The sequence below is a fragment of the Papio anubis genome, chromosome 7, assembly GCF_008728515.1.
Source record: "Papio anubis isolate 15944 chromosome 7, Panubis1.0, whole genome shotgun sequence".
NCBI lineage: Eukaryota > Metazoa > Chordata > Mammalia > Primates > Cercopithecidae > Papio > Papio anubis.
The window spans coordinates 109782641-109806779 of record NC_044982.1 but is presented as its reverse complement, the minus strand read 5'-3'; the positions used below and the strand labels follow the sequence as shown (position 1 = coordinate 109806779).

Genomic DNA, 24139 nt, shown 5'->3' with positions numbered 1-24139 from the left:
TCTGCATGCTCTGACTTGAGCTACTTGGAAGTCAACTCCTGCCCTGAACTTATGCAGGTGTTTTCTTAGAATTCAAATGTAAGACTTAACATTTAATCCAGAGGAATTTATTTTGATTTTTAAAGATGGGGTCTCCCTCCGTCATCCATGCTGGAATACAGTAGTGCAATCACAGTTCACTGTAGCCTCACACACCTGGTGTTAAGCAATCCTCCCACCTCAGCATCCCAAGTAGCTGGGACTACAGGCCCACACCACCATGCCTGGTTAATTTTTGTTTGTTTTTGTAGAAACAAGGTCTCACTATCTTGCCCAGGCTGGATTCGAACTCCTGGCTTCAAGCAATCCTCCCACCTCAGCCTCCCCAAATGTTGGGATACAGGCGTGAGCCATGGTGCCCAGCCCAAAATTTCTTTTTGTTAGTCTTAGCAGAGCACTCCACCTGTGCCAAGGCAATCGTGGTTTTTTGTTTGTTTGTTTGTTTTTGAGACGGAGTCTTGCTCTGTCACCAGGCTGCAACCTCCACCTCCTGGGTTCAAGCGATTCCCCTGCCTCAGCCTCCCGAGTAGCTAGGACTACAGGCACGCGCCACCACGCCCAGGAAATTTTTGTATTTTTAGTAGAGATCGAGTTTCACCGTATTGGCCAGGATGATCTCGATTTCTTGACCTCGTGATCCGCCCGCCTCAGCTTCCCAAAGTGCTGGGATTACAGGCGTGAGTCACTGCACCGGGCCAATCGAGGTCTTATATCTGTCATTTGTTTCTCCCCTTAGTGCATCTACATCAGATGATTATTACTTCCATGTTTTCTATCAGTTCCTAAAAAAACAATGTGAAATAGGACAGTGCCAGGGAAGGAACCTTAAGGGACACTACTAAACACCTCTTCCATGCCTGTCACTGAGCCAGCCAATATTATTAACTATGTTATGCATGCATGTTATTTCCAAGCCTACAGATTGCTTTCACACATCAGCATGCTCATCCATGGTGAAATGTGTCCAGCGGAGATCTATATGGGCAGTAACATTCTTTCCTGAAATCAAGATATACCACGTCTAGTAATGCTCTCCTGAATAAATTATTTATTGAGTATCGATATCACAATCTATGTCTTTTCTCTTTGTTTATTGGATCACAGTGAATATAAAACTATACCCATAGTTACGATTATACAAAAGAATCTTAAGTCACTGGTCATGGGTAAGACAGTAAACCAATTTATGTGCTTTCAGAGCTTTTAAGAAGTTAAAGTGCAAAAATGACAGTTTTGTGCAAAAAGAATTTTCAGCGAGTCCTGACAGTCAAAATATACCTGAAGTCGCTGCAAGACTTTACTTGGGTATTCATGAGATCCTTTGTGTGTGAACACGCTCGTGTTTTTCCCAGTGCAGGTGTAAGGATGGGCCTATACTTACTCTTCCCATCTCATCCCCCACCCCCTTCACACAGTCTCACCTTGGGAAGGGTATGGGAATGAAGAAAGGAGTGTTAATCGGGTTCCCAGCTTTCCCTTACCTTTCACCTAGCCCCCTAACTACCGTGGGTGTTAGGTTTGGGCACACCCATTTCAAAACAAGGATACTGGTTCTTGAGGGAAGTGTGAGACTGAAGTTACAGAGCCTGTTAAAAGCAGAGCCATATACAGGGAGTAAAACCCTAAGTGCTTCGTGCCGCAGCAGCTGGGGGGTGGACCTGGGCCTACCTGGGGGGATGCTCAGCCCTGCGGGTCCGTGAGCGCGCAGAACAGTGGACAGGGCTTCTCCCACTTCTGGGTAGGGGCGCGCTGGGTGGTGGCCCGCCTACCCTCCGCCTAGACCCATCCTCCGAGCGAGCCGGGAGAGGCGGGGAGAGGGCGTGTCCCCTGGCCCAGCGCGACCAGCGCGCACGCGCAGCCGGCAGAAGGGGCCCAGGCCCACTCTGAGCGCGCGGCTGCGCACTGTGCCGCCTGCCCTCCCGGAAGCGCGGAGGTCTGCCAGCGCCACGTCTATCTCCTTACGTGCTCCCAGGGCTCCGCAGCAGCCGCCCCAGCCGCGAGGGGCGCAGCCCCCGAGCTCCGGCCCTCGGGACGGGACCGAGAGCATCATGGGCAGCGCAGCCCCGCTCTCCGCCTCCGTGCTGCTCCTGCTGCTGCTCCTGCTCCTGCTCCGGGCCGAGCAGCCCCGAGGGGCCGAGCTCACCTTCGAGCTGCCGGACAACGCCAAGCAGTGCTTCCACGAGGAGGTGGAGCAGGGCGTGAAGTTCTCCCTGGATTACCAGGTGAGGCCGGGCGCCCGGCAGCGCTCCCTTCTCCCTCCACTCCCAGGTCTCAACTGGACACTGGCGCGCCCCTGACTGGAGGCGGTCGAATTAGCCACAGAGGCTGTAGGGAGGGTGCATGGGGTGGGAGTCCCCGGACACCAGTTGACTTCCCCGTGAGGAGGAAGGTTTTGGATCATTAGGGCCCACCCGAGACGAGCCTGGCCAGCGAGGAGATAGCGCCGCTGGTGCGAACCCGGGATGGGGACGCCAGGGCGGGTCCTGCAGCCTGGAGAACTGGCCAGAGAGATCTCCGCAGGCGCCCGAGACACTAACGAACGCCAGCTCTGATCGGCTGGACAGAGGCTCTCTAACCCCAGTCTTTTGGACCGCCTTGTGCCTTCGAGTACTGAAAAATGGCAGCGAGAGGAAGTAGGTTCATAGTTTTATTTTATTCCTCCCCTCTCCAGCGTTTAAAGTTCAGGTGAGGTGAGGGCAGCAGAAGTAAGAATGGGCGCTTTGGAAAGGAGGGATCACTGCAGCCATTGAGGCCTGGCGGTGTTTACAAGGAGTGGTGTGGCTGCATGACTTGGCTCTTGCCATATGGCTTAGAAAAGCTCAGTTCCTGTACTCCTGTCTCCTTTGAGAGAACCCGTGGCCCACAGGTGACAGGAGCAGGTCTTGAGTGAGTAGTCTGCCCCCGATATTTAGTGAGCAGGTCTAGGGTTGGGGGCCAAGTGGGCATCGTACTCAGACAGCTCTCTGCTTGTGGACGCATGCTGACAGGCACTTCAGAAATGAGGTGCCACGGGCAGCAGGAATGGGGCAAGCTATTTGACCAGTTCCTCTGTGCTTAAAGGTACTGAAGGAAGCTTGCGCTTGGAGACAACTTATATGTGGCAGTCTCAGTCACTGATTTGTCCACTTTCACATCTGTGTGGACAACATGCAAATTGTGACTGGATTAACATGGGCAACCTAGATGCATTGACAAAAATAATGATAATTGTGTGGTTGCAGAGACCTCAGATGTCATGTGTTCACTGCCAGGGCGGAAATCCCTTGTCAAAGTGTGCCCAGCCTGGGTTTAAACACACTCAGCAACAGGATGCTCACTGCTTTACGCAAAGCTTGCTGAGCAGGACTAGTAACTTTTGTCTGGACAAAGAGGCCATTTAAATTTGGAAGCAGATGGAGGCCATTGACCGTGTCCTTTGATGGATCTTGGTTATAGCCATTGCCTACCTGTGAGATTTTGCCTTATGTGGGTCTTATTTTTCTTATGTTACAAGGAGAGTTTGAACTAAATGATTCCCAAAGACTCTTCCACCGCTGACACTCAGAAATTCCGTGAATGCCTCGATCAATATTTTTCTTCTCCTTGCATTCAATCAGTAATAATATATTGTTAATAGCTAGTAGACCCATTCAGCAAGCCAAGAATGACCCTTGCTGGGGGAGAGGGAGCACCTGTCTGTTATTGGAAGGGAGAAGCAGGAGGTGCAGCATGCATGCTCTAGGGTGGCCCCAAATCAGATCCCACATCTCCACTGCACCCCCAGGGGGTTTGCAGTCTGACAATTGTCCAGTAATTGGCTGGCACTTTTTGGGCGCTTTCTTTATGTTGGACACTGTGCTAAGCACTTTAGGTATGATAACTCATTGAATCCTCACTTCATAGATAAAGACATGTCCTCAGAGGGTAAAGTAACTTGTTTAGGGTCACATGGCTAATGAGTGGCAGTGCCCTAAAGCAGTGATTTGCTGCATGTCTTGTGTTAAGTATTGAACAAAGAAAGAATCAGTGGCATCTAGCTGCATTGGAATAGTTTCTTAGATATCCCTCCTCATCTTGCTCTTGATTTCTGGAAGCCTTATCAGCACCATCTCATGAAGAGCAGTTATCCTGGGGTATGCTTATTCATACTTCAGAATAGTGCAGTAGGTAAGCGTTTGGGCACTGGAACCAAAAGCTCTCAGGTCAGATCTCAGCTCTACTTTATCTTGTGTAACCTTAGGCAGTTACTTAACCTTGGAGCCTCAGTTTCTTCTTCTGTAAAATGGAAACGATTAGGCTCATTGAACCCCTGCAGAACAATCTTTGGAGTCAGACAGGCATAGATTCAAATCTTAGCCCTTTCACTTTCAAGCAGTGTGACCACAGCCAATTTATTTAACCTTGCTCAGCCTCAGTAAAGTGAGAAGTGGCATAGCACCTGCCTTAGAAAGTTTTGAAGATGAAATGACAGAAATGTTTGTAGAGTCTGATCACAGTGTCTGGTTGGCATTTGGTAAGTGGTGATTGCCCCTTTGATAACAGCAAACTTCTTACGGTTGTCAGGTCATCACTGGAGGCCACTACGATGTTGACTGCTATGTGGAGGACCCCCAGGGGAACACCATCTACAGAGAAACCAAGAAGCAGTACGACAGCTTCACATACCGGGCCGAGGTCAAGGGCGTTTATCAGTTTTGCTTCAGTAATGAGTTTTCCACCTTCTCTCACAAGACCGTCTACTTTGACTTTCAAGTGGGTGATGAGCCTCCCATTCTCCCAGACATGGGGAACAGGGTCACGGCTCTCACCCAGGTGAGTGAACATTAGCAGTTTGGGGCTGCTGAACCCCCTAGCGCGTTCCTCCTCATTGACCTCTGTCTAGGCTGGTGGTCGGAGTCATCATCCATCCAGTTCCCAGTCTGGAAGTCTCAGGGTTGGTTTTGCCTCTTTCTTCACACCTAGTCCTAAAGAATGCCATGCTCTTCTTTCGATCTTCCTTTCGATTCTCTAACCAGATCCCTGCAGTACTTTCTTCTGATATTCCTGTCTCTACTCTTTCATTCCCACTCAGTCTTTTGCACAGTACCACTTTTGAAGTACCTGTGTCATGTGTCTCTGCTTATATGATGTGCCTGTATCATGAAGACCAAAGTCCTACTTTGTGTGATGTATTAAAGTAACACAAGGTACTGTTACAAAATAAATGCCAAACATCAATGGCTTAACAGAATAGAAGTTTATTCTCACGCATAATCTAGAAAAGGTTGGTGAGGAGCTTTCCTCCATGGTGTGACTCAGGAATCCAGGCTTATTCTTTCTTGTCGTCTTTCTGTCTTCCCTTAGGGCTTCAGGGTCTTCTGTCTGTAGCTGCCAAAGGAGGAGAAAATGAGAAAAGTCCATCTACTTCTTAAAAGCCCATGCCCAGTGGGAATACATATGACCTGCTCATGCCCCATGGGTGAGAACTTAGTCATGTGGCAAACCTGGATGAAAGGAAGGCTGGCAAGTAGAGCCTTAGCAACAGCTCTACACTACAGAGGAGAAACTCTGACATTTTGGGGGGATAGTCATGTCTGTCGCCCATGGCTGTCAAGGTTCATTATTCTATTATCCCAGCCTCCTTAATCTGTCTGTCTTCCCTTCTGCTATTTAAGCTCCTCCTTCCCTTTCATGTGCAGGCTGGCTTCCTGAGGGCTAGGACCCTGAATGGTTTACTTTTGTATCCTCAGTGCTCCAGTGCATAAGGTGGGGCACAGGAAGAAGCTCACCAAACACTTGTCAAATGACTGTCAGGGCCCAGGGAAACCTGTAAGACAGGAATAACCATCGGTAGCTGCACGTGTGCCAGAACCAAAAGCACAGCGTCTTGAACTTTCAAGGAGGCCAGATGATCTGGGCCGCGCTCCAAGGTGGCTCCGTTCCTCTGTGGCTCTGGGCACACTCATGAATGCCTGTGGATTCATTTGCCCAGTCTTCCACCTTCCCTACACAGTTGGAGGCTAGAGCTGCACTGTTCAGTACAGTAGCCAGTGTCTAAATTTGGCTATTTAAATTAATTGATATTAAATTAAAAATTCACTTCCTCATCTGCATCATAGCAACACTCCAGGTTCTCAGTAGTCACAGGTGACTAGTGGCCATGCACAGAAAGTTCCATTGTCCAAAACTGGGTTTGAGCTTTGAGCTTGGCAACATGACTGCCGTTAGAAGATCCAGCCAAGGGTGTGTATTGTGTGTAAGATCTTTTGCAACCAATACTCAATGAGAGTTTTATTGGCCACTATTGAAACAGCCTCTATTCGGAAGATTCTGTAGTCTCCAAAAGCTGAGCTGAAGAACTTCCCCCTTAACCAGTAGAAAACAGATTGGTAGGAAAAGCTTTAATGAATTAGGTCAATAGAGACATTCTTTCCTGGAGCCTGAGCAGTAGTTTGATTTTGTTGCAGGAAAGGGTGATTTATGCTTCCCTTTTCTTCTATCTTAGAACCTCTTCTTTGCTCCTGCTTAGCCTCAAAAGAGCCGTTTCCTTCCACTTCTCTGACCCTGCTTCCTTGAACCATCTGTGCCTGCCTTTGAGAATACTTGCTTTTATGCCGGCATTCACTCAGTTTACACACTGTGCCGGCAGTGGATGGCTCTGTGCCTGTGCTGGGCGCCCTGCAAGGAGCACAGCCCTGCAAGCCAGTTGGCCATGGGGCACTGTGGTCAGAGCTGTAACTGAAGTGCCAGGGGTCTTGAGGAGGCACTGATGAATTCTTCCAGGAGTCAGGAAGGCTTCACTGGGAGAGCTTTACCTTAAACTTGACAACGTAGAAGCTTGGCCTTCTCGATGAAGAGAGCAGGTGACATTTATGGAGTGTAACTTTCTTTCTTCTCAACAGCCCTTTTTATCTTGCTTGGCATGGGTCCCCTTTTACCCAGCAGCTGCTGTCTCGCCTCTCCCCAGACTTCTTGCAGCACAGTGGTAGGCCAGAGGCCATGGTTTCTGGCACAAGAGTAAGTATTAGGTGAAAGAACAGGTTCCATAGTGACCAGGGCCCAGGCCAGGGATTCAGGCCCAAAGGACTTGTTTCAGGCCTGAGCTCAGGAAAACCAGGCTCCTAGGAGAGAGGACCTGGGCCAGGAGAATGTGACTTCAGGAAAGCCAAGCTCGAGGGGCTTCCAGGCTTCCTGAGAATCTGGGCAGATCCTGGTCAGAGCTGAAGGTTTCTGACAGAGGTCAAAGGCCAAGAGCTACCTCCATGGTGGCCTAGGAAGGGTTAAAGGTTTTCCTAAGTGCTCTGAGGCCGGCTTCTACTTCCCTGTCACTGAGTTCTTAAAGAATTTAAAGAAGCAGATACTTGGGTCAGGGGAGGCCTGATGAGGTGAGGGCTGCAGGAATTTGTCAGTGGTTACAGACTGAAGACTTCAGCATCCACAGGTGGCTGGGACAGGATGGGGTGTCAGCGTGGAGATGGAGGAAAGGGATGGTGCGAGAAGTAGGATGGGTCAGGGTGTCACCATGAAGTGGCAACCGTCATCCCTATGAGGCTCCAGGACGCTGATAGCCAGCCAGGACTGGTGGTCTTAGCAGGGTGGAAAGTCACACACAGGAGGAGAGCTGGGGAATCGTGGCCTGGGAAAACAGGACCCGGAAGCAGAGGGGTTCCATTGGTTTTCTGCTGGGTGGGAAGCTGGCTGAGGGATTGCCTAACTGAAGTGTTGTGGTAACAGGATGAAGAGGTTTGTTTTAGACGAGCACTAATGGAAGATCTCAGTGGATGGGGAAGTAGCATGTTTTCATGGTGAGGGTGAGCATCCAGGTGTCTCTGATTCTCGGGGATATATTGCTCTGGGGTCTCTTGCAGCGTCTGTGTAAGGTCCTAAAGGTGTCTGCAGGTGTTAGTTGCCAAGAAAGCTGTAGAGTATCACCTGTTGCTCCATTACCCTCTTGGAACTGGTCCCTTTGCTATCACTGACCTGATCTGATCTGATCTGATCTGAGATTGTTCCTTTAAAGGCCACCGAGGCCTCTTCATGCAGTCCTAGTGCCGGTTTCTGGCCTGTGTCACTGGATCTCGGCCAGAGAAGATGGCTTCACATAAATATCTGGCTTATCCTCTGTCTTGGTGTCTACACCTGTGATTTCTGCGTCCTCCATCTTTTCTTCTTCCCTTCCTCCTTCCTCTCCAGTGATTCTGGGTCCTGGGAGAAGGCTGGAGATGCTGACCTGTACTGCTGAATTCCCAGGCCAGGGCCTGCGGTCCAAGGAGCCCCCAGTCAAGTGAGTCCAGTGTTTCTGAATGAGTTTGTGACAAATAAACTTGGAGAATGGAATTCTAGCCTGGAAAATCAAATGAGCCCTTCCATAGTGTTCTCTGCGGATTTATACATACAAATGTGTATGCATATGTGTACCTATGAATACATATGCGTGTGCCACACACATACATATACACATATACTGTGACCATGATACACACATGTATACACTTACGTGTGTGTCTCCATCCCTCCCACTGATTTCAAGAATGATCTTCTTTGTTATCCAGTCCTGTGATTTCAGTGCCATCAACTTCCCTCCAATCCACTCTTCCCTGACATGGCGGCCTTCTTAATTGAGGCCCGCATCTTCTCTTCCCAGTGGAATTGCAGCCACCTAAGTGGTTTCCCTGCCTGTAGACTGGTTCACATGCATCCCTTTCTGCATCATATCTGCCAGAGGCAGATTCTCGTAAAGTGGGATTCCAGTCTTGCCAATCTTCTGCTCACAGAGCCACATGGTAAAGCCTTGGACCTCGAGGCCGTTTACTGTGAGCTTCCACCTCCCCACAGCTGCTTCTCCATGCATCCCCATCACCGTGTCAGTCCCTGATCCCAGACCAGGCCCTGTATAGTTCTTTGCTTGTGCTTCTGCCGCCTGGGATGTGTTCTCATCCTCAGCCTGGTGACGTCCTGCCCATCCGTCAGGGCTCAGCTTGTCTTGTCCCATGTCAAGTACTCCATCTTCTCTGGCAGGCTCAGCATCTTTCTCTTGGGTGTTCCCACGACTCTGCATACCCTTCTGTTGTTGGCTCTTTTTATATTGCATTATAGTTGAGTAATTTTTTCTCTAAATTGTGAAGTTTCTGAGACCCAGGACTGTGTCTGGCTCTGATTCTTAATTCCTTGGGCCTAGCACAGTGCCTGGAAGAAAAGTAAACATTGAATAAATGTTTGAATGAAGGAATTAGTGGAAGTGTGAGCGATTAAAACTCAGCCATGATTTGAAATCCTTGTAACTTCATCCTACAAGTATCTATCCTGAGTCCCCCAGCCCCACCTTCAATCCTTTGTGATTTTCCAGGGATCCCCAGGGTGATGTAAATACAAAATGGATTTGTATAGGTAGTATAGTCTGCCTGTATAGATAGTGTCTGGCAGGGAGCACTAGGGAGGCTTCTAGAAATGGCATATATTGAATTAGCTTTGACACGGGTTCACATAGGTTAAGCCCGACTCCACATTTACCTCTTTCCTACTTCCTTCCCAGTTTAGCATTCTATTCCATCTGTGAGAGTTGACATACTTTAGTGAGCTTTGGAAGCATTCCCCGGAGAGCTAGGAGGAGCAACCACAAATGTGACGATTGGCCCCAGTGCAGAGACCTGCACCTGAGCTTTCTCTTCTGGTGGTTGACCTTTGAAGCCAGTTGGCTTTGGAAGTTCCCTTTAGAGTCAACTTCCTGATGTCTGGAACCCTTCTTAGGATCACTTGTCCCTTTTTCAGTATCAAATATCTGCAGGTATAGCCCACCTACCAAATGCGGGGAAGTGAAGAAGTCCAGTGCCAACTACACTCCAGTTGTGAAAGATGATATGTAGCCCAAAATAATAGGGCATAGAGGATGTCACTGAGAAAACAGGACAGAGGTACTCACTGGGGGACAAATAGGCTTGTTCTTCACTTGATACTGCTCTTTGAGCTGGTACCCAGTGTAACTCTATCAGTTCCATCTGCTACACAGTGATCATGCCACCTTTCTACGTGTGACATTTCACCACTTCTTACACATGGACCAGGATGAGAGGGCCTTCCACGGTGTGCAGGAGAGTCCCATAGCTTTGGGAGGTAGACCTGTTGCCAGAAAGATGGAAGCTGCTGCCCTGTAATGCAGAGGCTGAAGGGAAGTGTTTTTTCTTCCTTACATAGTCTAGTTCAGCTCCTAGAGTGGCCCAGAGTTAAGGATACCCAATGAGGCAAGTAAGGGTAACACCACTGTTTGGCAGTGGTTTCCTGTTTGTCTTCTGGAAGTGGTTTAATGTGAGAGAGAAACAAGGGTTTTGGGGAGGGAGGTCACAGAGTGACTTAGTCTTTTCTAGTTTATTGTACTGTACTTTACAAATAGTTTGCCTTTGGAGTTTGGGAACTGAAGTAAGTGTCTGGTGCATGCTTTGTGAATTCCTCTAGCCTGAGAACTCACTGATAGGATAGAATTTTCTAGGTCTTGGATACATGGTGTTTTAGAGGCTGCCTCTGAATAAGAACTCAACGTTTTCCCATGGGCATAATGTATTAGTTGTCTATTGCTGAGTAACTAATTACTACAAACGTAGTGTCTTAGTGCAATACTCATTTATTACCACACAGCTCTGTACGGTGTGAGCCTGAGCAGGGTGGCCAGTTTCTTTGCTTGGGGTCTCCCAAGGCTGATGTCAAGGTGGTGGCAGGTTGGGCTCCTACCTGGAAGCTCTGGGGAAGGATCTGCTTTTATGCTCATTCAGGTTGTCGGTGGAGTTCAGTTCTTTGTGGTTGTAGGACTGTGGTCCCCATTTCCTTGCTGACTGTTGTACCCTCAGCTCCTGGAGGCCTTTTTCTGGTCCTGGCAGGTGGTCACCTCCACCTTCAAAGCCAGTGTGGCACATTGAATTCTTCTCATGCTTGGAAACTGTCTTGACTTCTTCTGCAACTAGCTGGAGAAAGCTCCTGGTGTCTAAGGGCTCCTGTGATTAGATCAGGCCTGGATAACTTCCCCATCTTCAGGTCAGCTGTGTCATATTAACATGATGCAGTCACAGAGGTGACAGCTCATCATATTCACAGCTTTCTGGAATTAGGGCAGGGGATCTTGGTGGTGGTGGGAAGGACATTTTCAGACTTTTGCCTACCACACTGAATATTTTTGCAGGTAAAGAAAGTTATGATGTAGTATGTGTTACACATAAGCGTATGTGTCTATGTGGTGCCTGTTTATATATATGTGTCTTTGCATGTGTGTGTATGTGCTTATGTACATGAGGCATGTGTCTTCACGTGTTTGTATTTATACATAAAACTATAGGCAGCAATTACATAATAGAATGAACATGAGCAGTGGATTCAGAGTCCAAACACAACTGTGGTCTAGTTCACACTTCGCTGTTTATTAGTTTTGTGACTTTGGGCAATTCGTGTAGCCTCTTGGAGCCTCAGTTTCCTCATCTGTATGTGGGATAAGCCCTTATTAACAGTGAGGGTAATGATCCGTGCCTATCAGGGGTATTGTAAGGACTGGATAAGAGAGTATGGGGCAGTGCTTGAAAGCATAAGCTCAGGACTCAGACTCTAACTCAGCCACATACTAACTGTGTGACTCTGGGCAAGTTACTTAACCTCTCTGAGCCTCAATGAGGCTTGTTGTGAGGATTAAATAAAACCATGTAAAACCCTTAGCATAGATTCATAGTTAGCATTCAGTGGATGTCACCTAGGATGCTGACGACAGCATTTGCTGTTTGCTGGATCCCACATATGTCTATGGGTTAGCAGCGTGACTGCTTTTCTCTTCCTGCCCAGATGGAGTCCGCCTGCGTGACCATCCATGAGGCTCTGAAGACGGTGATTGACTCCCAGACGCATTACCGGCTGCGGGAGGCCCAGGACCGGGCCCGAGCGGAAGACCTTAATAGCCGAGTCTCTTACTGGTCTATCGGCGAGACGATTGCCCTGTTCGTGGTCAGCTTCAGTCAGGTGCTACTGTTGAAAAGCTTCTTCACAGAAAAACGACCCATCAGCAGGGCAGTCCACTCCTAGCCCTGGCATCCTGCTCTAGGGCCCCTCATGTCCCAGCCTGGAGCAGCTCTCCTAGGTCTCCGAGGCGCGTAGCCCAGGGTGGAGGCAGAACGATGCTGCTGTGGTAGCCCTTTGCCTTTCATGCCCATGCTTGATTCTTGCACCTCAGCAGCTGAAGGTCTCAGAAACCAGTAATCAGAAGGCATCCGACTGCATTATGTGTGCAGCACTGAAAAGATGTTTACAACTAGGCTAGGGATTAGCCACTGTGGGAGGGTGGGCAGGCAATGGTTCAGCGGCCTGGCTGGTAGCAGGAACTCCAAGTGCCCAGGCCTTCTGGGCAGCTCAGGGCCCTGCCTCTGTTTCATGATGCATGGGTCATTTGTCTTGGGTGTCCTATCCCATGTGGAGAAGAAAGGGGCTCTAAGTTCTGGCTCTTCCTCCCCTGGGGTTCTCTGTACCTGAGGATACCAGGCCCTGGGCAACTTTGCAGATCTGCTTACCCCAGGTGAGCAACAGTGTCAGCCATGCAAGCAGGACAGAATGGTGACTGGGTGCCCTTAGTGAGCTGTGTATTTCCTAGGAGGTAGAAAACTGTGGGAAACTGTGGCTAATAAAAATGAAGTGTGAGCATCCTGGAGACTTGTGCCTTTATTTCTGTCCCCTTTCTGGGGACTCCAGAGCTTACTGCAGAGTATGGGTGTGTGCATAAATAATTAGTGTGAGACAGAGTACCTAGAGAGGTCCAGAGGGTGCTGTGCAGAGATATATAGAGTGGGCAAGAAATCACTCCTCCCAGGTGAATGAAAACAAAATAGGAAGTCTCCTCACATGGTCACACACCATGTTGTACAACGGAACTTTGCAAATGCTGTTTCCTGTGATAATACCTTCTCCCTGATATCTGCATGCGCTGCTCCATCATTTCCTTCTGACCAAAAGGCACATTGTCAGTGAAGTCCCTCCCAACCACTCTTCAGGATGGTACCATCTCACTTGCCCTTAGTCCTCCTGCCCAGTGGTAAGAAATGAATGCATACCCATCAAGTGTCTGTGCAGTAGCTCTGGAGGGAAGATACAACGTCTCCACTAAAGGAAACCTATCAAATCTGAAATCCTGTACCATCTGATAGGCATTAATGCATTGTAGGAAAGGAAGCGAAGTAATCTCTTTAAAAAGCTGCCCCATAAACCTCACTTATTTAGCTTGATTGAAGGATAAATATTGCTTATCTTTCATATGTTTTTGATATTTCTTTTCTCTTATTTTAGAATTAAGTACTGGGTATATATAAAAGATTACTTACGAAATATTTCTAAGGTGAAATACGTCTAAAGTGAAAAACAATACAAAAATCCTATGCTCCCGCTACCTAGATTAAGCACTGCAACATGACTCATTGCTTCTGGAATGCTCTCTACTTGCCCTTCTCCTTCACCCTCTGAGGGAACCACCAGCCTGAATGTAATCTTTATCAAGCACTGAGAAAGGAGTTTAAAGGATTGAAGGACACAGCTTTACTAAAACTCACATTGTCTTCCACTTTTTGTGGAAATTAGGTTCTTTCAACCTTGAAAAACAAAAATAGGAATGCTGGTGATACCTGTTTTATTTATATAACCTTGTAATCATTTATCCGTAAATATATAGATTCATTGAGGGGACAAAAACCCTGCCCCACTGGTTGATTTAGGAAATAAGGTTGGCAATAAAACGTACTGCTTATGCAGTGTTTATGTTTTGATCAATTAGGTACTAATAACAGTTGTAATAACTACCCAATCTAGAAGAAATATTTTTAACACTTACAGCTTTACAGTTAAACAGCATATGAAACATTTTGAAATTGAAGATTTTTTGTTATACAGAAATACAATAGGGTACTCTATATAATTTCAAACAGAGTAATACAGTTCCATAAGAAAGATGAAATGGAAGTATGACTCTAAGAAGGAAGGAGAAAGATGGAAAATTTCTGAGCATTTATTTATGGATGATGATGGGTATCAAATCATCTTGGTAATTAGAATCCACTGATATACTTAAAATAGTGATGTAATTTTTCAAAAAGTAATGGTTTAATATATGGTAGAAATTATCTCCTTTGTCACTATTTAAATTCATGATGAAATATTTTAGATGTCAGCTTTAAAAATGTATGAGGCCTTAGAGTTTCTCAAGTGCTTTTAGAGGATATTTAAGCAAAAGAAACAGGAAATGCTATTTGCATCTGGATTTTCTGGAGAGACTCTTTCCTTGACATCTGGGCAGCTTGGTGAAAAGGGTGTCAGCACTGGCAGTTTAGTAGAAAGAGGACTGGGTTGTGTCTGACCTTTCTGGATTTGAATCCAGGTCTGCTATGTGCTACTTGTGCCATTTTGGGTAAGATACTGAACCTCTCTGAACCTTCATTTCCTCATCTGTAAAATGGGCAGAAGGGAGTATTTTTACTGGCCAGGGACTTGGGGCTTATGCATTGGTGAACAGAATTAGGATTCACCCTGTTTTCAGTAAAATCCCTTTAAATTTGAGGCCTGGATGGAGCTGACAGGTGGAATTTGGAAGCACATCTATTAGCTTACATAGGAAGCAGAATCTCCCAGGGAAAAGACATAGGACCTCTGACTCTAACTGAGGTTCCGGATTATTATGAGCGATTTTCAAAAATTGTCTAATGGCATTGGTTTGCTCCATACCATAGATTTTAAGAGACAGTAGAGCTTCTGGGATGAGATCCCCCATAAAATAATTATGGATCTGCACTGGCAAGCTGGTCTTGACTCCAAAGACCAAGAGTTGGTTTGTGGTGCTGACTCTGAACCTTTGCGATGCAACTGTCTAGTAGTAAAATGGCTTTGTGTATAAGAAAGCTTTAATCCTCGAGGCCCAGGCAACTTTACTTCACTGCAGGGCGTTCTCTACAGGATAACTTTAGTGGGGAGGTGACGTTTTCTTTGTTGAAAGATAATTTTCCAAAGAAGGATAAAATCATAAGTGTTATACAAATATAAAATGAACGCATGTATTAGCATTCTCCAGAGGGACAGAACTAATAGGATGTATGTATATATGAAAGGGAGTTTATTTTTTATTTTTATTTTTTTTTTTTTTTGAGATGGAGTCTCGCTCTGTCTCCCAGGCTGGAGTGCAGTGGCCGGATCTCAGCTTAGTACAAACTCCGCCTCCTGGGTTTATGCCATTCTCCTGCCTCAGCCTCCCGAGTAGCTGGGACTACAGGCGCCCGCCACCTCGCCCGGCTAAAAAGGGAGTTTATTAAGGAGATTGACTCACAGGATCACAAGGTGAAGTCCCACGATGGGTCCTCTGCAAGCTGTGGAGGAAGGAAGTCAGTAAAGGCTCAGTCCGAGTCCAAAAACCTCAAATGTAGGGAGGCCCACAGTGCAGCCTTCCGTCTGTGGCCAGAAGCCCCAGAGCCCCTGGCAAACTACTGCTATAAGTCCAAGAATCCAAAGGCCGAAGAACCTGGAGTCTGATGTCCAAGGGCAGGAAGCATCCAGCACGGGAGAAAGAGGAAAGCCAGAAGACTCAGCAAGCCATCTTATCCCACCTTCTTCCCCTTGCTTTGTTCTAGTGGCACTGGCAGCCGATTGAATGGTGCCCTCCCAGGTTGAGGGTAGGTGAGTCATCGTCTCCCAGTCCATTGACTCAAATGTTTATCTCCTCTAGCAACACCTTCACAGACACACCCAGAAACAATACTAGCTGTCTAGGCATCCTTCAATCAAGTTGACACCTAATATTAACCATCACAGCATGTTAGAGATTTTATTTTATGTACTAATCAATGAAGGAACCAGACAGATGTCCTAATGATTCAAAAGATAATTCAAAGGACAGACACATTTATACAGAGCTGTAAAACAGCTCAAAGACATTGAACCAGGCTAGAATCAGTAATCCAAAAGGATATGCTATGTGGAGAAAACACAAAGTTGCAAAAATAGCTCAAAGAGGAAGCTTAGAATCAAATAGCCTGGAGGGGTGTCCAGAAATGCGTAGTTTATTAAAACCATTTTTTCCTATCACTTCAAAAGGGGCTCCTGAGCTGTCACAGTCCCTGGGCAGTGGCATTGATTTCTAGTTTAATTAACAGCAAGACCACCTGTTCCATGTTCTCTCTGGTTCTGTAAAGACTCATCCCTTGGCCTCTTTACGTCTGAGATGGGAACAACTTTTAGCTATTGCTAGTCTTGGGGCTTTGCCTTAACCCTGCCCAACCTTTGTAAATATTTCCTCCCTTAAACTCTCCTCAACTTAAAACAGGGAGGAGGGAGGGAAGAAGGAAGGAACAATCACTTGTGGATTCGAGGTGCTATAGACTGACTGTTCTGTTTCTCCCCAGTTAATATGTTGAAATTCTTCCCCACAAGGTGATGGTATTAGGAGGTGGGACCTGAGAGTGGAGCCCTCCTGAATGAGATTAGTGTTCTTATAAAAGAGGCCTGAGGGAAGGCCTGTTTTAGTCTGCTTAGTGTTGCGATAAAGGAATACCCAAGTCTGAGTAACTTATAAGGAAAAAATGGTTTATTTGGCTCACTGTTTTGCAGGTGGGGGCATCTGGTGAAGGCCTCAGGGTGCTTCCACTCATGGCAGAAGGCAAAGGGAAGCCAGTGTGCAAAGATCACAGGGTGAGACAGGAAGCAAGAGAGAGCAGTGAGGTGCCAGGCCTTGTTTAGCAACCAGCTGTTGTGGGAACTAATAGAGTAAGAGCTCACTCATTCAGCAAGGACAGCATCAAGTCATTCATGATGGATCTGACCGCATGACCCAAACACCTTCCATTAGGCCCCATCTCCAACACTGGTATCAGATTTTAACATGAGATTGGCAAGAGGACAAACATCCAAACTATAGTGGGCCCCTAGCCCCTTCTGCCATGTGAGGACTCAGTGACAAGACAGCCATTTATGAACCAGAAAGTGGGACCTCACCAAACACTAAATCTGCCAATGCCTTAATCTTGGACATCCCAGTCTCCAGAACTGTGAGAAATAAATTTCTGTTATTTATATGTCACCCAATCTATGGTATTCTGTCATAGTAGCCTAAATGAACTAAAACTCTAGAAAACAGGCATGGTTAGAACGAAACTGCAGATACACATATAACCACCCCTGGGTTGGGAAATTCTGGGAAAAGGCTGGATGTTCCTTTAAATGTGCAAGTGTATCCTTCAAGCACAGAGACCTGTGTATTCAGTGTATGTCTTGCAGCCCTGTTGTTTGATCCTGTATGCGAATGTGCCTAGCACAATACTGGTCTGAAACAAATACTAATTTCCCTCTTTCTACTCACACACACCCAGCAAAACACTAATAAATAAACTTGATGTGATGGTATCTGGGAGAGTCTGGCCATCTAGATCTATCTATGAGAATGTATTGTCAAACATTCTTGCTATTTCTTGTTGGAACTGGCAATTCAACAGCTTTTATTTGCTTCTCCCTGTAGTTTCAGTGTTATATGCTATAGTCATTTGAGGGATCGTTCATTTTATCTGTTCACAAGCCTTCTAAAATGAAATAGAAAACAGTTGCTTCCTTGGGGTTAGTTAGGGTGGCAGCACTCAGCCAATGGCCGTATCTTTTTCTATGTATTTGGGGGCTTGTGTAAGAATTCTAAGAGCTATAAAAGTAAATATAATACAGTTATGAACTCCTAAATGACATATAAACTGTTGGAGACTGTTCTGCTTTTCATAGAAAATGAAGCTGCTTCTGCTCAAGCTCTCTAGTGAATGCAGAAACATGTTACTTTCTCTTGGAATTTGATTCAACATTGGTTTAAAAAAGTCACCTTTCTTGGTAACTGTATCCACTGCAAAAGGAAAGAAGCACAAGGGGGCCAGTGGGTTGTGTGATACAGGGAGAAGAAAAAGTCATGACTTTTCCTCTTAGGATCACCAAGCAGTCTTTTGATGACAATCTGGCTTCTCATATCATTTGCCCTCGAAAAGAGAATATATTTGGTTGCATTTTTAATTGTAAAAAAAAAATTAAAAACCCCGTTCTCCTTTTAATTTATAAAGTAATCTTTCAGGCAATTAAAATATTAACTAAAATTAATATATTCCCCTGACTTCCCTGCAAAGCAACTGGGCCTTAAGCAGGTCTAAAGCCTGGATGGGCTGCACCTGGGACACGAGCTTTGGGTTAGCCATGCTCACAGCCAGCACCCCAAAATGTGCTGGGTTTGTATTGCACCTGGTGGACAGACATCTGGGAACTGCAGAACAGTGGGGTAAGTGTATGTGTTGGATGGGGTTGGGGGCGAGGATAAGTTACGAAGACCCTATGTCATCTTCAGGTAGTGATCTGGCAAGGTGACCATCCTCCAAATCAAGCCTGGAGAAACCACAGAAGCAAGAGAGAAGCCTGTATCTGAGGAACTCTCTCACACACACAGCTGTGAGAAACTGGAAGAGGGGTCTGTGGGGAGGGGTGGGAGGACACTGCAGCCTGGGGGCAGAGGCCCCTGGAGAGCACTCAGAAGCAAAGTTGGAGGAAAAACGTTTCCATTCTGTGCCTGCCTCTCCCATGTGTTGCCTTAAGGCACCCGCAAGAATGGGCATCCTTGTCTTGTTCCAGTTCTTAGAGAAAAAGACTTCAGCTTTTCTTCCAGCCCTGCTGTTTGATCCTGTATGCCAATGTGCCTGGCACAATACTGGTCTGAAACAAAAACTAATTTCCTTCTTTCTACTCACACACACCCAACAAAACAGCCGCCCCCTTTGCCATGAATTCAGTGGCACAGCCCAGGTTGCTGGTTGCTGTGTGGGGCAACAGCAGGTAGATGAAAGACCCTGTCTGGGTGGGAATCCAGTCTTCCTTGTCCTCCCCTTTTTAATGCCCAGGGGTGGTGGATTAAAAACTAAGGCCACTATTTTGTTCCAAAGTGGTTGTTTTTGAGAGTTTAAAGTGAACTTTGAATGAAGTTGTCAAGTATTAGCAAATGGGAATTTTCCATTGTGATTTTCTCTGTCCAGGGGTTCCCTTCCTGGACGCCAACCAGGGCCTGGCCTTTAGTCCTTCTCAATACACATCACTAGACCTCATGGGAGCATGACTCACAGCCCCAAACGGCTAGACTGCAGGGGATACAACAAATGGATACAAAATATCGTTATAGCAGAATCACTGGAACATGTTGTAAAGTAAATGGATATGCTTTGGTCAAGAATAGGCAGAGGCAGACATCCTGGCCAGAGTGACTCAGCAAGTTTAGCGCACAGGCGCATAACTCCACTTGTTATACGGCCCGTTTGTGTAAGCCCATACTGGGCTCAGAGCCACTATTGTTTGTAAAAGGTGGAACTGCCCTGCTGATGTTGCACATACAGCTTGTGCCCAGAGAGAGCGAGTGTGAAGCTGTTGACCCTGTAAGGGAGAGGCAGCCTGGCAGGCCAGGGAATGCAGCTGTAAGTGTGGGAGCCGCAGGAGCCGCAGAGCCGGAGCAGGTAACAGAGATAAAGGCGGATAGCGTGAGAGAGCTGCTGAACAAAACCACATTTCACCTACCTACAGCCCCCTGAGTGTTCTTCCTGCTGTCTGCCACCCATCCACCCACTCCCCTTGGACCTCAGCATGGGCTGGAACCTGACACTTGGTGTGACACATGTAGACCACAATTTTTTTAAGTAGCATCATAAATATAGTCTACAAGAGAATGTTTTAATAATATTTTGCTGTAACAAGAAGTCATAAAAAGAACCAAGTAGAAATGCTATATATGAAAAATATAAAAGTAGAATGTTGAAAATGACAGCAACAGGATGGCTATTTAGAGATAGATGCCTGGTGCTCATTCCCCACCTCCTCACCCCACCACACCCCAAGAAAGGCAATGACTAAACAGCTAAGGTTTGACTAACATCATACTGAACAGTGAAAAGCTGAAGGCTTTTTCTCTAAGAGCTGGAACAAGACAAGGATGCCCACTCTTACCACTCTTATTCAACACAATGCTGGAAGTCCTAGCCAGAGCAATTAGGCAAGATAAAGAAATAAAGGTCATTCAAGGAGCAATTCAAATTGTCCTTGTTTGCAAATGACATGGTCTTATTCCTAGCAAAACCTAAAGACTCCACTAGAAAACTATTAAAATTGACAAACAAATTCAGTAAAGTTGCAGGATGCAAAATCAACATACAAAACACAGTAGCATTTATATATACAAATTATAATCTAGCTGAAAAAGAAATCAAGAGGGCAATCCCATTTATAATACCTATAAAATAAATAAAATACCTAGGTATAAATTTAACCAAGGATGTGAAAAATCTCTACAAGGAAAATTGCAAATCACTGATGAAAAAAATTGAAGAGGATAAAATTCCCATGCTCATGGATCAAAAAATTAATATTGTTAAAAGGACCATACTACCCAAAGCAATCTACAGATTAAATGCAATCCCCATCGAAATACTCATTATATTTTTTACAGAAATATTTTTAAAATCCTAAAATTTATATGGAACCACAAAAGTCCCCAAATAGCCAACACAGTCCTAAGCAAAAGGAACAAAGCTGGAGGTATCACACTACCAGACCTCAAAGTATACTACAAAGCTGTAGTAACCAAAACAGCATGGTACTGGCCTAAAAACAGACACATAGATCAATAGAACAGAATAGAAAGCCCAGAAATTAATCTACATATCTATAGCTGTATTAGTACATTCTCACATTGATATAAAGAAATACCCAATACTTGGTAATTTATAAGAAAAAGGTTTAATTGGCTCACAGTTCTGCAGGCTGTACAGGAAGCATAGTAACATCTGTTTCTGGGGAGGCCTAAGGGAGCTTTTACTCATGAAGACAACACTTCACATGGTGAAAGCAGGAGTATGAGACCAAGAGGGGAGGTGCCATACACTTTTAAACAACCAGAATGTGAGGACAGCACCAAGAGGTGCTAAACCACTCATGATAAATCTGCCCCCATGATCTGATCACTTCCCAGCAGGCCCCACCTCCAACATTGGGGATGACAGTTTGACATGAGATTTGGTGGGGACATAAACCCAAACCATAACACAGTGAACTGATTTTTGACAAAGGTGCTGAGAACCTTCATTGGGAGGACAGTCTTTTCAATAAATGGTGCTGAGAAAACTGAAAATCCACATGTGGAAGAATGAAAGTAGACCCTTATCTTTCACCCAATGCAAAAATCCACTCAAAATGAATCAAAGACCTAAATGTAAGACCCCAAATGACAAAACTATTAGAAGAAAACAAAGGGAAGACACTTCAGGACATTGGTCTGGGAAATGATTTCATAAATAAGACCTCAAAAGAAAAGGCAACAAAAGCAAAAAAAAAAAAAAAAAAAAAAAGGGATAATACCAAACTAAAAAGTTCCACACAGCAAAAGAAACAATCAACAGAGTGAAGAGACAATCTGAAGAACAGGAGAAAATATTTTCAGAGTATTCATCAGATAAAGGATTAATATCCAGACTGTACAAGGAACTCAAACATATCAAAGCTTAAAAAAAAAAAAGAAACAATCCAATTAAACAAGGACAAACAATCTGAACGAATATTTCTCAAAAGAAGACATACAAATGGCCGATGAAATATATGAAAATATGCTCAGCATCGCTAATTATCAGAGAAATGCAAATCAAAACCACAACAAGGTATCATCTCACCCCAGTTAGGATGGCTATTATCAAAAAGACAAAAAATAACAAATGCTGATGAGGATGCAGAGAAAAGGGAACTCTTACACACTGTGGAAGCTGAGGTGGGAGGATTGCTTGAACCTGGGAGACAGAGGCTGCTGTGTGCTATGATTGTGTCACTGCACTCTAGCCTGGGTAAGAGAGCAAGACCTTGTCTCAAAAATAAATCAATAAATCAATAAACAAGAAAGGAAAAAGGATGAAAAAGACTTTCCAGGAAAATAACCAAATGAAAAGTGAGGTAATAGTCATAGCATCTGACAAAATAGAATTCAAGGCAAATTATCGTACTGAACAGGAAGATTACATACTGATGTTAAAGGAACTAATGGAGGGAATGATGGAGCAGGTAGAAACCACCATCATCAATGTACAGAATTAATAACCGTATTAATTGAGAGCAGCAGACAGGATTGTCCATCAGGCTCCAAGGGAGACAATCCTGTGCAGCTGCTTCAAAACTCTCAGATGTGGTGATGCCTCGCTCACACAGGCCATCTGACCAATGAAAAAGCTCTTCAGCCTGGTGAGATGGATGAGTTAAAAGTGGGAGTAGAGGGGATTGGGGCACATTCAATCTATTATTTTACCAGAATCTTCCTCCCACTAAGACATGTTAAAGAGTTGGCTTTTCTCTTAAGGACAACCCTCCAGCAATAGTCCCATAATTTATTGCGATCAGAAAGATGGTGCCTTCTGAGAGGCTTGGCCGGTATGCTGGGGCAAGGCAGGCTGCTTTCCTGACAAGGTAAAACCCGCAGGCCCATTCTTGCTTGTCATTCAGCTGTAAGTATTTCATGGTGGCCTCCTTCCAGGCCCGGAGACCTACCTGGTTGTGATTTCCCATGGATTAATATCTCCCTCCTGGAGCACAGTTGGGTGATGTTCTGAACAAAAGCCATCTGATCTAGTGTTTACGATGTATTCTGGGCTTCCATATTGTATGATGTGGGACATGGAGTCTAGCAATTTAACTTCCTCATTTCCAAACTTTCAGGCTCACTTCCTCTTCAGCCTTAGGGAAAAACATAGCTGAGGTGAAGCCTGTGGCCACTTTATTCCCAGTCTGTACAGGAATGAATGGCCCCTGACTGCCCAGGGTTCCATCTCGCCCGGTTTGCTTCCTCTGTGCTTTGACATTTGCATAAATCCTTCTCTTACACTCTGTTCTGACTGCCTGCTTGCAGTGGGACAGTCTTTAAACTCTGTGTATTCTAAGACGTTCATCTCCACAGAGCCAAAAGCCAGAGTGCATCTGTGCTAGGACTTTACCTGGTGCAGGTCTACTGGGGAGACCATTCCCCTGTGACATTTATTTAAGCAAAATTGTAAGAATGCTGGTAGAACATTCTTGGTCAAACTCACAGGCAAGCAAAATCTAACACAGCTGAATGACAGGATACAGAGCAAGTTTGGGGAGAACCTGTTTTTCCAGCTCTGGTGGCAGTGACAGACTAGAATGTTGTTAACTCCTCCTTGCTCACCAGCCCTGCAAATTGGAACTTTTAGGTTATGTAGAAAGCAACTGTCTTTTTCCTAATATAACTCTAGATATAAGCCTTTGTATACCCTCAAAACTACTGAGCCATTGTAATTCTGGAGATACTAACATAGTTTAAGGCTATTTTCCTTCTGCAGGTTTGTGTTTTTCAGTTGAATATTTGACCATAGGAAGAAATAGTCTTCAGATATGGCTTCTTCACCAGTAACTACTTTACATTTTTTTTTAATCACATCCTGGAGAAGTCGTTCAATAACTTGATAAAATTTTTACATGTTTTTTTGGCCTATTTTCAGCTTTCAATAGTGCACAGGAAACAGTAATGGCTTGGCTACCTTTGTTCAATAGAGACTCCTGGTGGCTGAAGCCCCCACACCCTTTGTTTAAAGCCACTGTGAGAATTAGAATTAGTAGGAAAAAGTCCTCAAATGACAATATAATATTTCAAACTAAGTAAAACAGGGCTGTACTCAGGCAGATTCGCCTTCAAACATAGTTTGAATCAAAACCAATTTTATTAATGTATATGCACTCACCTCAGCTCTAAGAAATTGGGAAAAACATATCCCAAGCATTTGTGGTTTGATAAGATTATCACAAATCCAGAGTAGCCTCACAGACAGCAGCAAATTAGTAGAATCTAATTTGCTATTAGCTAATAGCAAATTAATAGAACTAATAGTTTAAGATTAACTGTTCTAAACTAATTATCTTGGGCTTCTGATGTAAAAAGGAAGATCCCTGTCTCCTCCTGACATCCAGTTCCTTAGAATCAACCCAAGCAAGTAAGAGTAAAATAGAATTAAATTACTGAAACCAGGAAAGAGCCGTAGTCAAAAATCACTAGCTATGAAGAGTTGCTGTCAAATATTTGAACTAAAGGGAGGGAGAGGACTAG

The 24139-nt window shown here is 45.3% G+C and overlaps 1 protein-coding gene across 1 annotated transcript; it reads left to right on the top strand.

The window, feature by feature from the left end:
- Positions 1–1909: 1909 nt before the first annotated feature.
- Positions 1910–12667, top strand: TMED3 (transmembrane p24 trafficking protein 3). Its single transcript, XM_003901281.4, has 3 exons — positions 1910–2261; positions 4582–4830; positions 11812–12667. Exons 1-3 carry the CDS (start codon positions 2088–2090, stop codon positions 12046–12048), a joined length of 660 nt encoding a protein of 219 aa, XP_003901330.1. The 5' UTR covers positions 1910–2087; the 3' UTR covers positions 12049–12667.
- Positions 12668–24139: the final 11472 nt, after the last annotated feature.